This window comes from Balaenoptera physalus (genome assembly GCF_965194825.1).
Source record: "Balaenoptera physalus genome assembly, chromosome: 6".
NCBI classification, from domain to species: Eukaryota; Metazoa; Chordata; class Mammalia; order Artiodactyla; family Balaenopteridae; genus Balaenoptera; species Balaenoptera physalus.
The window spans coordinates 52,792,645-52,807,095 of record NC_138885.1 but is presented as its reverse complement, the minus strand read 5'-3'; the positions used below and the strand labels follow the sequence as shown (position 1 = coordinate 52,807,095).

Below are 14,451 nucleotides of genomic sequence, written 5' to 3'. Positions count from 1 at the left end.
CAAACGAGGACACATTGATATCTTCCTAGTGCAACCCTAGTTCTAACGGAACTAGATGTGATGAACTGAGGGGAATTAAACTTGGAGACCTTCCTGAAGGAGGTGAATCTAGGGTTTGGTTTTGACAGAGGGGAAAGCCGTGTGCTATAGGAGAAAGCAAGAAGTTCTAGACATCACCACAACTCTACACTGATGGTACAGAGGACTTTCCACCCCGTAAAGTGAGATGTCATGGGAGGGACAGCCAAGGAGAGCTGAGATGACAACGGACTGAATAAGGAAAGGATAAGTCTCGCAAAGACTAGAGGCATTTTAGTGAGAGTTTATGAAGGAAATGTATGAAGCGGATTCATTCTTCATTTAACAAACATTTACTGAGCAACTAGAATGAGACAGGCGCTGTTTGGGTGCTTGGGGTACAGCAGTAAATAAAACAAATGCAGTCTTTGTCCTCATGAGCCTTATAGCCTAGGCACATTAATTCTGTAGAGACACAAATCATGACATAATTGCAAGCGGTGATGAGTAATTTAAGGAGGCTGCAGAGGGCGTTGTGGGAGGCTGTGGGTGGGGCTGGGAGGAAGCTGGCTTGAGGAGCAGGAGGGCTGTCCCCTGGTGGACAGGTTGGAGAGCTATCTAGGAGAATCAACTCATAGGACTTGGCAGTTGTTTGGATGTGGGAATGAGGAAGGCAGATTCGTCAAAGAGGTGTCCCAGGTTGCTGGCAGGTGCGTGCGCATACACACACCCTTCTGCAGGAGCTGAGGGGAGGACTGACTGCGATTATTTCTTTCTTCTCTCTCTCTCTCTCTCTCTCATAACCTCCTCTTCTCTCAATAAAAAGGAAAATAAGGTTTTCCAGGAACAGGTAAATAAAAGTTCATATTGAAGGCTTACGGAGAACAGTCTGAAGTAGTTTCCACTTGGTCTAAAAATATATATGAAACACAGTGAAAACCGCACTAATGACCGCAGTGTTATTCTACCTTACTTTTAGTTCTGATGCTGGTATTTGATGGTGAATTACTGGGATACTTTAAAAATTGCACTCCAAGCATATCTATTGCCAAAAAAGTTCCCGAACTGATGCTCCTCACAGGAGATTGTTTATTGTCATTGATTACAAAGAGACAAAAGAAATCTCTCTCATGGTTGGAATTAAATTTTATTTGAGCCACAACAATATAAATATATGTACACAACGTTACATGCTATTCAAGATTGTAAGCTCTCCTCCACCCTTCCGCCATCCGTGCTTCCCAACTCTTAAGTGTATCAGCCTTAGAAGACCCCCCCCCCCAGGAGGCATCAACTCATACAGAGCAAGGTGTATCCCCTAAGTGACACCATGCCTGCCAGAGGGTCAAACTGAATAGGGGTACAGGTTGGGTGCAGGCAAGACCTGCTTCAAAGTCACACAAAAGGATGACTTTAACATCTTGAACTCAGGTCTAAATTCACTTGTTGTTAATTCCTCAGCCTATGAGGTTAATATTGAAATGAAATTTAAAAAATACAGCCTCTTCAAAATGCATTTCCTTAAAAGAAAAAAAATTGCTAGAAGGTGATTTAATCATTTGTGATTTCTGAAGAAAAATGAAGATCTTTCTTTGCATTTCCAAGGGTTTTCATTTGAAAATCAATGTGTGATCTAGAGTTGTTACTTTTTGTGATAAAATCACAAACATGGGCAAAACTAAGCCTCTAACCCTATTACATGGTGCACTGAAATCCTGCAGGGGAAAAAAAAGAAGTATGGTCACATTTCCCTAAGTGTAGCTTTTTCATATAGACCTACATTACACTGACACTTTTTTTCTGTAAATATTTTGAATATGCATGATCAATTTCTGTCACTTGTCCAACATCTAGAAGTGCCTGACAATGTTCTAACATGAATTTCTGGATTAGTTTCAGAAACAGAGTGACGGGTAACTGTATCCACAAGTGGTTGATCTATTTTGATGTGAACCTAATTAATGCTGCATATGAAACTCCAAATGTCACAGTACAGGAGTTTTACAGTTTTAATTATTAGACTGACTTAGCTAACTCATTCTAAAATGAAATTTGAATTTAATTTAATGTAAGTTATTAAACTCTTCTACAATAAATTCTCTTTTTTTTTTTTTTTTTTATTGTCCCCTGCATTGGCAGGCGGATTCTTAACCACTGCACCACCAGGGAAGCCCAGCTTGTGGGATCTATTTTTTTTTTAACTTTTATTTATTTATTTATTTTATATTAATCAGTCATCAGTTTTATACACATCACTGTATACATGTCTATCCCAATCGCCCAATTCAGAACACAACCATCCCCACCCCACTGCAGTTTTCCCCCCTTGGTGTCCATACGTTTGTTCTCTACATCTGTGTCTCAACTTCTGTCCTGCAACTCGGTTCATTTGTACCATTTTTCTAGGTTCCACATACATGTGTTAATATATGATATTTGTTTTTCTCTTTCTGACTTACTTCACTCTGTATGACAGTCTCTAAATCCATCCACGTCTCTACAAATGACTCAATTTCTTTCCTTTTTAGGGCTGAGTAATATTCCATTGTATATATGTACCACATCTTCTTTATCCATTCGTCTGTCGATGGGCATTTAGGATGCTTCCATGACCTGGCTATTGTAAATAGTGCTGCAGTGAACATTGGGGTGCATGTGTCTTTTTGAATTATGGTTTTCTCTGGGTATATGCCCAGTAGTGGGATTGCTGGGTCATATGGTAATTCTATTTTTAGTTTTTTAAGGAACCTCCAAATTGTTCTCCATAGTGGCTGTATCAATTTACATTCCCACCAACGGTGCAAGAGGGTTCCCTTTTCTCCACACCCTCTCCAGCATTTGTTGTTAGTAGATTTTCTGATGATGCCCATTCTAACTGGTGTGAGGTGATACCTCATTAAGTTTTGATTTGCATTTCTCTAATAATTAGTGATGTTGAGCAGCTTTTCATGTGCTTCATGGCCGTCTGTATGTCTTCTTTGGAGAAATGTCTATTTAGGTCTTCTGCCCATTTTTGGATTGGGTTGTTTGTTTCTTTAATATTGAGCTGAATGAACTGTTTATATATTTTGGAGATTAATCCTTTGTCCGTTGATTCCTTTGCAAATATTTTCTCCCATTCTGAGGGTTGTCTTTTCGTCTTGTTTATGGTTTCCTTTGCTGTGCAAAAGCTTTGCAGTTTCATTAGGTCCCATTTGTTTATTTTTGTTTTTATTTCCATTACTCTAGGAGGTGGATCAAAAAAGATCTTGCTGTGATTTATGTCAAAGAGTGTTCTTCCTATGTTTTCCTCTAAGAGTTTTATAGTGTTCGGTCTTACATTTAGGTCTCTAATCCATTTTGAGTTTATTTTTGTGTACGGTGTTAGGGAGTATTCTAATTTCATTCTTTTACATGTAGCTGTCCAGTTTTCCCAGCACCACTTATTGAAGAGACTGTCTTTTCTCCATTGTATATCCTTGCCTCCTTTGTCATAGATTAGTTGACCATAGGTGCATGGGTTTATCTCTGGGCTTTCTATCACAAGTGGTTGATCTATTTTGATGTGAACCTAATTAATGCTGCATATGAAACTCCAAATGTCACAGTACAGGAGTTTTACAGTTTTAATTATTAGACTGACTTAGCTAACTCATTCTAAAATGAAATTTGAATTTAATTTAATGTAAGTTATTAAACTCTTCTACAATAAATTCTTTTTCTAAGAGAAAGGGTTGTATAAAATCATTCAATTATGATTTTAGCATGTGGATGAGAACTATATAAAAATGCCACAAATAATATATGACTTCAACATTATGACTGGAACTACAAACTTTCAGGGAAGGATTGGGCTGCCCAGCTATGATGTCAGGTCACGAAGTCCAAGCCGCCGTTTGATGAATCTGGAGATTAGGAGCTGAGGCCGTTTTTGGTACTCCACCAGAGCATCATGGGGAGAGTTGATCTGGTCACATTCAAGTCTGTTGAGAAGTGTCACACAGACCACAGCAGCTAGAAGAGTAAATAAGACCATTACCAAACAAATGGGTTTATCTTTTGCGTAGAAACATTAACCAGACACCCCCGTGTCCCTAGCACATGTACTTTGTGTTGTTTTCCCTGTTACGTAAATGCAATCCACTGAACCTTCCAGACTTCCATATGAATTATAATTCATATTTCTGTGGACTCCCACCGAACACTCCACCTAAATAAGTTAATTGAAATAATTTTCAGCGCTCTCCCTTCTCCTTTCCCCTATAATTGGCTACATTAAGGCTTAGAAAAGGTTTGTGTTCAAGATAAGAACAAGGAGGGATCTTTGCCATCCAAGATACACAAACCTCCAGCTTTCTATCCCATTTCCAATTCTTAGAGCAGGCTTTTCTTTTTTAAAACATCTTTATTGGAGTATAACTGCTTTACAATGGTGTGTTAGTTTCTGCTTTATAACAAAATGAATCAGCTATACATATACATATATCCGCATATCTCCTCCCTCTGCGTCTCCCTCCTACCCTTCCTATCCCACCCCTCTAGGTGGTCACAAAGCACCGAGCTGATCTCCCTGTGCTATGTGGCTGCTTCCCACTAGCTATCTATATTACATTTGGTAGTGTATATATGTCAGTGCCACTCTCTCACTTCGTCCCAGCTTACCCTTCCCACTCCCCGTGTCCTCAAGTCCATTCTCTACGTCAAACAGGCTTTTCTTACTTCAGGATATAACTAGAGAGCTAGCCATTTGTTTCCTGAGATGACATTTTACTCCTTGGTGCAGTGTTTGAGTTTGCCTACTGGAGAGGGAAGTAAATAGAGAAGAGATATGACCACTAACCTCGGGAAATAGCAATAAAGGCAAGTACTGACTCTTTTGAAATCTGAGGAAAAAAATGAAATCATATGCATAAATGATATGCTTAAGAATCAGCTCCATGAAGGAGCACATTTATTAGCATTTAGTTTCTAAAGAATGAGGACAAAATCTTGTGATAGTTACAAAACTAGGGGGAAAGAGCAAACATCTTTCTTTTAAAAAAAATGAAATTCTCATTTTTGAAAACACACCATAAAAGCGACGTCTTTGGTTTGTTCCAACAAGAACAAGAGAGAGACATTGGGTCCCCTACAAATTCTTTATTATCAGTTTCACATGAAATCTTTGATTTCAAGGAATGTGGGTATACACATTAAAATCAGTGACAACCACTTTGAATTGATAGCAGTGTCACAATCTCTATCTTCATCTGCATCATTTTAAAAAGGATTTCAGTGGATCTGGGATTAGATGTAGCTACAGTCACAAGCTTTGAGGTCATGAAGATAAAGTTGGGTGTGAGTGTGATATTTATTTCTTTGACTTCTGCACTATCTCAGACTTCCGGATTTGAGAAGGAGAAATAGACTGTAATTATAATAGGTGCTATCTTTTTTGTTTGGTTTAGCTCTTGCTACATGCTGGGTATTTATGATACCATTTAGACCTCATAGCTATGCCGTGAGCTAGCTATTATTTTTATCCCCTTTGGACAAATTATGAAATGAGGGCTTAGGGAGGTCAAATGGCCCAGTAAGACACAGCTAGTAAATAGCCAATCAATACCCAGCTTCATAAACTGCTGAGAAGACTCCTCTACCTCCCATCCCTCCTCCTCTGCACATGGCGAACCATAAGGCAGACCTGCTCTGACCGATCAGTCAAACTGACCCTCCTGTTCAGTGAACTGAAAAGCAATTGAAAATATCCAACTTGAGCTGAGTCAAGTATTTCATCACCTAGGACCCTGTTTATTCAAAACTCATTCAGTTGTAAAGCAAGTTGGCCCAACAGGTAAACAAGAAAATAGAAGAGCTAGAAACTTCCTCGGCTTTTCAAGTTAATGATCAGCAAGTCTGTGACGGCTGACATGAGCTGGTGGTAGCAGGGAAAAGATGAAAGTCCTTCTCTAATCCTTCACTTGGCAGAAGGATAAAAGGAAACACGTGCTCTGTACTTGTCAAGGAGGGAGAGCTGACTTTACTTAACGTCTTCTCCGGCTATTTCAAGGGTAAGGCCAAAGAGGGACAAGAACAGGTCATCGCGATCTCAGTGGTGTTTTCTTGATGCTGGAGGACCAATTAACAAGCAGCCTGTAATAATCTTGTCGTCTAAAATTACTATTTCCACAAGCAATTAAAAGGGACTAATTTACCCAAAACAATTTGTCAAAGTTAAGGCTGCCAGCTTTGCTACCATACTCCTCAGGTTGGGCAGAGAGGATGGCTCCTGCAGAGAGGCATTCAGTGACCTAGCTGTCACCAAGGAGGTTGTCAGCTAACTGACCTCAGGCTGCAATGGGATGGGAACACACCAGTGTTAACGTGAAGCTCAATGTACCCTCGGCCACACCAGGAACTCCCAGTGATTCTAACTCTTTGATTGTTTTTAGTCCCTTTGCAAATCTGATGAAAGTTGTTAACTGCAACCTCTTTTCACGAACATACACATATGCACATACACACAAAATATTGTATATAATTTCAAGGGTTTCAGGGCTCCTGAAGCCCACCCTGAATTATTAGAAATCTATGGTCCCCCATGGATCCCTGCTTTAGCCCCACCTCTGTGATTCAGAATGGAGTTCCAGGAAGGTTTTCCCATGAATTGTAGGCAAAGGCAGCAATGTGGGGCAGAAACTCCCTGTGCACAGCAGAACCAAACAGGGCTGGGTCTCAGAAAATGGCAAAGCAGCAAAGGTTGGCTTTGGAGTTTCCAGCCTGGCCCTTAGGACTGCTCCTCTCCCACCTCTTCCTGGCCCTTTACAGGGAGCCCTTCACTTCTCAAGGTTTGAGCTTTTTAGGCAGACCCATCTTTATTCCCCAGGTGCCTGGTATATAAAACACAGAAACCTCAACAACCCAGAACGTTTGCACTTCCTCTGTCTCCTCTGAGACGTCTATCTCAGGCTGTTGACTGCTAATCAAAAACCAAGTGGAGAAAATTTATATTCAAAGGATCTGATCAAAGCTAAGGAGCATAGGAACAAGTTGTTCATCTAGACTGGCATTTCTGAAAATGTGCTCCACTGGCCACTTGCATCAGAACCAGAGCTTGTTAATAATGCAGATTTTTAGGCTTTATCACAGACATACAGAAAAAGGAGTGAGGAATAAGAAAGGGCAGTGAATCTGTATTTTTTTTTAAAAAACTCAGTTAAATTATTTGCACATTGATATTTGACAGCTATTGCTTTAAGGACTTTAAACTCTATCCTGAATTAAATCAAATTAAAGCAAATGTTCATACCTGCACCCTAGTACTTTAGGTTCCCAAAGAACCAAGATTTAGCATTAACTCTATCAAAAATTGTCCCATATCTTTTATAAAAGTGTTACTAAAGACACTGTCGATGTAATATAGCTGATAATTTCACTTAAGTTTAACATTTGGATAACGTTTCTATGACAAACGTTAAATGCTTTCTTTATAAGATAATGAGAGCTGTGTAACTCAAAGTGTTTCCATTTTCAACTTGGCCTCTAGGAAACTCAGAACTAAATCTAAGTATTTAGATTTAGTATTGCCCTACCAGGTAGCTCTTTGATATTGAGAACTCCCCATCCACTCCCTTAAATACATGCCTCTTATTCTCTTTACCTGTGCTTAAATTATTTATACATTCATCTTTTATTGAAAGCTGCTGCTAATGCCTTTTAGAAAAAGGAGAAAGTATAAGTAATCTGTCATTAGATAAATATGATACTCTTTTATACCTATGGAATAGTGCCGGGAATGGGGGTGAGGAGGCAGGAGATAATAGGGCTAGTCCATCTTCGTTTTGATCTAGCTGTGTTTCCTTAGGTCACTTTTTACTCTTTGGGTCTTATTTCATTCTCTGAGAAAAGAGCAGGTTGGACCTCAAAGGTCTTGCTCAGCTTCTGTGCCTCACATTATCTTGGTATGAGGACCATGCTGTCATCTCCAGGAGGTCCAGCTGCTAACTTGGGGACTTGCGCTTCTGCTGGATACTGGACCTCTAACCAGAGATGTGTCAGGATGGGCAGAGGATGTGCCTGCTGTGCTAGGGGCGGAGGCTCCAACAGGGAGAACCCAGGGAGCCCCACTGGGGTCACAGGTGGGAAGAGGCGGGTCACAGGTAGTGCCAACACACAAAAAGTTGAATCTGTGGCCCCAAATCATTCTCTAACGTGTGAGTGTGTTGGTACAGGAAGGCAGAAGTAGGATAGAGGACAGGAGAGTAGAATTAAAATGAATCAAACAAAACTCTAGACACTGACCTTGATTTAAAATATGTAAAAGCCAGCAAAGCAAGAAGAAACAATTTTTTTAAATCCTGTCTTTATAAGCATAATAAATAAATTACTTACCATTTATGCCTGATTTCCCAGACACACTGACTTATTTTCTTGGTAAAATAATAACTGTGCATACTACTGAATAGGTATCAATGTAATGCTTTATTTGATTCCAACACTAACCATCTTGGTATGTGGTTAGCCCTTAGGGGGTTTGCTTTCTTTCTAAAGTAGCACAGCTAACTTTTAAAATAGAAAAACCTGCAGGTTTTTTTGTTTGTTTGGTTGGTTGGTTGGTTGGTTCCTCTGAATAGAGATCTGAACCTTGTGCATCCACGGGAGGCTGCTGGGAAGACTCAGCAGGGCATGGTGCAAAGGGACCTCAAGTCAGACAGAGCTCGGTTCCAGTTCCAGTCCAGCTACTTCTTATTTACTGCGAGAACCTGGGAAAGTTATGTAACCTCTCTGAGCCACAGTATCTCTCAGGAGGTACTGTGAGGGTGAAGAGCTGCAATGGGTTGCCTTTTGCCTTTGTGTAATAATATTTCAAAACCCCAATTTTCCTGATTTTTGAGTTAAGAAACGGTCCAGCTCCAGACTGACTATAATCTTTAATCCTTGTTGTAATATCTTTTTGACTTTATCAGTGATCATCCTGCAGTTCCCAGAGCCCAGTAGCCTTCATTTCTGGGACCAACAGAAGAATATAAAATGGAATTAAAGCCAGATTCTGCTCCCTTTCACTGAGCTGTAATATTATAAAGACTGAATACATTCCCAAAGTTCCCAGTATCTGTCAAAAGAAATAACACTGAATTCTTCCATTACCTTAAAGAAAACCCACTGTGAGTGCTGCCAACAACTAAAGACAAAGATTTAAGTGAAACTAATCTTGGATAAATATTATGTTTCATATATTGCCATGCAAGCAAGCATGTGTCAAAAGGCAGCGGGCACTGTCTTTTAAAGATGGATAAAAATTGAACGTACTTATCACAAGTTCACAGTGCAAAAGGATTAACATCTTTAATCAGAATGTTAGGGGTTTAATTAAAGTAGATTTTGCTTTAAGAGAGGGACAGATGTATGCATATTATAAAACCATAGATGAATGCATTCATACAGCATTGTACAGTGGGTTTACCTTGTTCTGAAGGTTCAGCCTTTCAAGGTGGAATAATTTTGTGATGGCCACTGTTTCCCTCACCCAAATCTTTGTTAAAGTAACAATGGATTCCCACTATTATTTTTCAGGATAATGAGATCAGGATAACAGTAGTGACTTAGGGGTGTCCGTGGCCCCATTTCAAGCAGTTTATCCACCTATCAAATACCAGGAGATCCAAGGGCTACAGCTATAGCAGAAGTATTGTATGAAACTTACAGCAAAGGGAGGCTTAACTTTAAGGCTTTGCCTCTTCCTAGTTGGACAATTATGTGGCACTCCGAAGTCCTTTAGAAAATTCCAAGCCATAAATGTAGCTGGGTAATGAAGGAACCAGTTGAATTTGTTATAGCCATCTTCCACGGTCAGTAGGGGTTGAGTGGTCATTCTGTTCACTCATTTGTTCATTCATTTAGTAAATATTTATTGAATGCCCATATGGCAGATATTATTCTAAGTGCTAGAGATATAGCAAAAAAAATGACAAACAAGGTCCCTGTTCTCATGCTACTTATACTGTAATGGAGAAAGATGCTAAATACATACCTCCATGCATTAATACATGTAAAATAATATGTAAGTTAATATATAAAGAAAACAGAAATGTTGTCTGGTATAGTGGTAAATGTGACGCAGAGAAATGAAGTGGAATGAGTGAATGAGTGAGTAAGTAGAATGAATGTGAGTGAGTTTAGTTTAGGTAGTCATGCAAAACTTCTCTGATGAAGTGAGACTTATGGTGAGATCTTATATTAATCATAAAGATAAGAAGTGGTAATCCATGTGGTCCCAGGTGAATGCAGAAAGATCTGTTTTTGCACCGGTCCAAAGTCAATGACTGACTCCTCTGAGTTAGGACAATGAGCCTCTAGAAGACTCTTGTTTAAATAAAAAGTTGTTATTTATTAGCCATCATTGCCTTAGTATGAAGTCAGATTGGTTATCCAGTCATCTGGTAGTATTAAAGGGACATAAAAAGACCATTAGAGAAGGCTGTCTGGAGAGACTGGGTGGAAAGGGCCATTGCTGACAGTGGGAGAGGGATTGAGGGGGAGGGGCACTAGGCCTGGGAGCCCTGAGCTTTCGGTGCCAGATGAAACACATTTTCCAGTGTCGCTTACCATTGGTATATAACCTCCCTAAAAAGTATGTTAAAACAGCTGCTTGTGAAGTTTCTCTCAGCCCTTCCCCAAAGCAAGCTTTTCTACCTCATACAGAGCTTTTCCAAGCTTCACTGCTTTTGCGGAAGGATATAATGAAGTGGGGATGAAAGATAGGAACATGGTAGCATCATATGCATGAGGTTTTGGTCTGTGTCCTTGGTGGTTGATCTTCCAGGTGTTGATCTTCCTGTACCAGGAGTGCACCTTTGGAAACGGTGGTGTCTGAGGTAGATAAAGAGTCCCTGTCACCATGAAGAAATTTGGACAGAAATACTCCCAAGAACTACAGAATTACAGAGTTGCAGATACAACCTTTAGTGTGAATGTTGGCAGCCCAGAAGGGGTCTGCTCAATGGAAAGGCTGCAGCAGTGTCCTGGAAGAGAGCTATTGGCAGGCTGAAATCAGCTACCAACAGCTCCAATAGCAGCAGAAAAAGGAAAACGCAGCATGGGGCAGGAACTACAGCAAGCTAGAGCGGACAGAGTCCAGGAAGGTACCTGCAGCTGGCGGAGAAGGCAAGGTCACAAGGGTTCGTGGCAAGGACAAAAAAATCCCTCATAACAGAATAACATCGCTGAGGTTTTGGCAACACCCTCAAAGAGAGAAAGACTCGGGTCTGGGGTTCACAAGCCTAGAACTCTCTCTGGCTGCCTCTTAAGAAAGAACTGATGGTCATCACTAAACTTACATCAGGGCAGCAGTTCGTGACGTAGCATTTTATGTTTGACTAAACTGGTTACCAAATTTTCCTCCATCTGCATGTCAGGTGGAGCCATGACTCAAGTGACCGCTTGCTGTTTCCATAAGAAAGAAATGTGAGGAAACATTTCCTGGAGCAGAAATATTTGAATCCAGGTGTTCCTGCAGGTCATGTGCTGGTTAGGCTGCTGCTCAGGAAAGGGCAAGCTGCCCGCCGCTGGGGCTCCCACTCCCACTAACTTGTGGAGAGAAAAGCAGATGCTATTGTTTCCCTGAAAGGAGGTATTAACGATGGCCTTCTAAAGAGGACAAGGATGCACTTGCATCCTTTACTCATATGTTACAGGGATTTGTGTGTACATTCATTCTGAGATGAGAGTAGTGGTTCTACAATTAATCTCTTCTTGTGACCTATAACTCCTTTCTAAAATGTGCTTTTAGAAATGTTACCGCATACATTTTGTTTGTAGTTTTGTATATTAAAATTGATTGACAATAAGGACAAGTATTAGAATTAAAGTTCCACTTGTGATCCAGTAAGGCATTATCAGGCTGTAATTCTTTACTTCTTTGAGGATTTCTTCTTTGGGGCTGGGACACTAGACTCTCCAGGTATACTGCCAATTGCACTGATGACGCTTCCTTAGTTTCTGCTGGATCTCCCTCACCTCCCCTGACTTTTTCATCCATTTCTACACTCAGGCACTTTGTCATCTCATTTGTTACATGGCTTTAAATGCCATCTATATGCTGTCAACTTCCAATTTTACTTCCCCAGTCCAAATTTCTCACCTAAACTCCAGATTCATAAATCCACCTGCTCACTTAGCCTCATTTGATGTCTACTACAGTACCGCCAAATCCTCACCCAATTTTTTCTATCCCAATTGTGATATCTCCATCCTTCCAGCTGTTCAGGCCAAAAACCTGGAAGTCGTTTTTCACTCGCGTTTCTCTCCAAATTCACATCAAATTGTCAACAAATCTTGTTGGATTTGCCTTCAAGACGTATCTAGCATATGACTACTTCTCACCTCCTCCACTGTTGTTGTACTGGTCTATCATCTCTCCCTAGACTACTGTATCAACCCTCTTACTTCTCTCCCTGCTTCTGCCCTTAACCCCAGTAGGCTCTTCCCAGATCAGCAGCCAGTGTGCTCCTGTTCAAACGCAAGCCAGATCCCGTCACCTCTCTATTCAAAGCAATGACTTCTCATATCTCTCAGAGTGAAAGTCACAGTTCTCATAGGGACCACACAGTCCATACTCCCTCCATCTCCTACCCTCTCCACTGCTGTCACTCCCCTCCAGCCACACTGGTCTCCCTGTTTCTCCGGCACACTCTGAATGCTCCTGCCTGGTAGCCTTAGATTTGCATTTCCTGGACTGCTTTTGCCCAGACACCCACGTGGCATTTTCCTAAATGGCACCTTCTCTGTGCACCCTTCCCTATTTTAATGTATGGCTTTCCTCCCTACCTTGGTTGTCCCTGTGCCCTTTCCCTGCCTTATTTCTCACCATCATGCTCCTCGGCATCTAACATATTACCATATTATTATAGATTGCTCTCTGTTGTTGTTTGTCTACCCCCTAGACTTCGCAAGGGCAGAGATTCTGTCTGCGTCATCCTCTGCTGTGTCCCTACTGCTTGGGTGCTCAGGCCACTGGCTGATGCACAGAAGTCCTTCTTTCTTTAGGAAGATAATGATTGAGACAAATCTTATCAGCCAAAGATTTGATTTAAAAAACAAGCTTCTTGTATTTTGCTATGCACTCAGTAGGTACACTATAAAACACGTTTGATAGATGACATATTTTATGGGCTCTTTTCTGAAAAAAAAAAAAAGATAATTGCTGTATGAAAAACAAAACTATGAATTCTAAAAAAAGTTGCTCCAACATTTTCTTAGACATCATTGTTCATATTTGGGGACTGCTTCCCACTCAAAAATAATATTTTAGATGGTGCTATTTTGCTTTAGGTCTGAGGCTTTCATAGCCAATTTAATAAAGAATATTTAATTAACTTTGCAGGTTTACCTCTTCCATCAATAAAACTTGAATTTTTTTAATCTAGAGAATGACTATGAAAATAATTTAAAATCACAAAGAATAGTTATATTGATTAGTCCTTGTGAAAATTATGTTTTACTTCAATAGGTTTTCTTGGTGTTGGTCAGAGATTAGTGGTTCTATTGGAATAATTTCACCAAAAATAAAAATGCATGCCACACCCATATTTGGTTTCTTAATGCCACTCTCCACCCAAAGGAAGCAGAGATTCTTGGAGAAATGGCTGATCCCAGACCTGAGGCAAGGAACGTGTAAGTGGTACCTAAGAATCCCGTTGTGCCTGAAGGCAAGAAAATTCTCAAGAGTTAAGAGAATTATGTCAAAAGGACAAAAGAGTGTACTAGAAGGGGCTCTTCCTGGCCACATTTGGGATAATTTGAGTATCAAAAAGAATAATGACAGAAACTGCTTGTAACACACTGCTTTGAACAAAATCCACCAAACAATAACGACTCCCTGCCACCAAAAAGAAAAAAGAGAGAGAAGAGCATGAGAAAGAAAGGCTCTTCTTAAAAGAATGCTAACAAACGTAGGAGGAATGATGGAATTAGAAAATCATCATTTGTATTCCATGCTAAAATCACTGGAAAAAGACGATTGGGTTACAGGATATTCATTCACACAGTGCCAGATTATCATCCCAGAAGTTACTTGCTACTTACAGAGAGAAAACATTAATTTTTCAGTGGAGGGAGATGGGCAGTTACCCCTTGAGCCAAGTGATCCAACTCGAAATTACTAACAGTGGAATATCTTCACATTACCTTTCCCTGATGTGGTGCAATGGAAAGTTTACATTACTATGAAGTGTTCTTGCCACATAGCTGAATCTAATCAAGCCACTAGACTTTACTTCTGCTTTACAGGAAATAAAGTGAAATCCCACGATGACGAGTACAGGCAAATCTAGAACATGGATGTTCTACAAGATAACTGCCTGAACTTTTCAAAAATTCCACTGTACTGGGGAAAAAAATAAAAGTAGGGAAACTATTCTAGATGTAAAAGTATAGAGATACAATGACTAAGCAATACAGTGTAAGAAGTTAATTCAA

At 40.2% G+C, this 14,451-nt stretch overlaps 1 protein-coding gene across 2 annotated transcripts in view; it reads right to left on the bottom strand.

Moving 5' to 3' along the window:
* Nucleotides 1–2,915: 2,915 nt before the first annotated feature.
* The window catches only part of UPP2 (uridine phosphorylase 2), a 44,489-nt gene continuing 32,953 nt past the window's right edge, over nt 2,916–14,451 (bottom strand). The window contains exons 7-8 of one of the 2 annotated variants that reach the window (XM_082465178.1): nt 4,838–4,880; nt 3,876–4,011 (exon numbers count right to left, since the gene is read on the bottom strand). In XM_082465178.1, the coding sequence (XP_082321304.1) occupies nt 3,975–4,011; nt 4,838–4,880 (80 nt within the window). In that variant the 3' untranslated portion in view covers nt 3,876–3,974. Of the gene's footprint in view, nt 4,012–4,837; nt 4,881–14,451 lie in introns of both variants that reach the window. The other variant, XM_082465177.1, reaches the window with a different exon arrangement.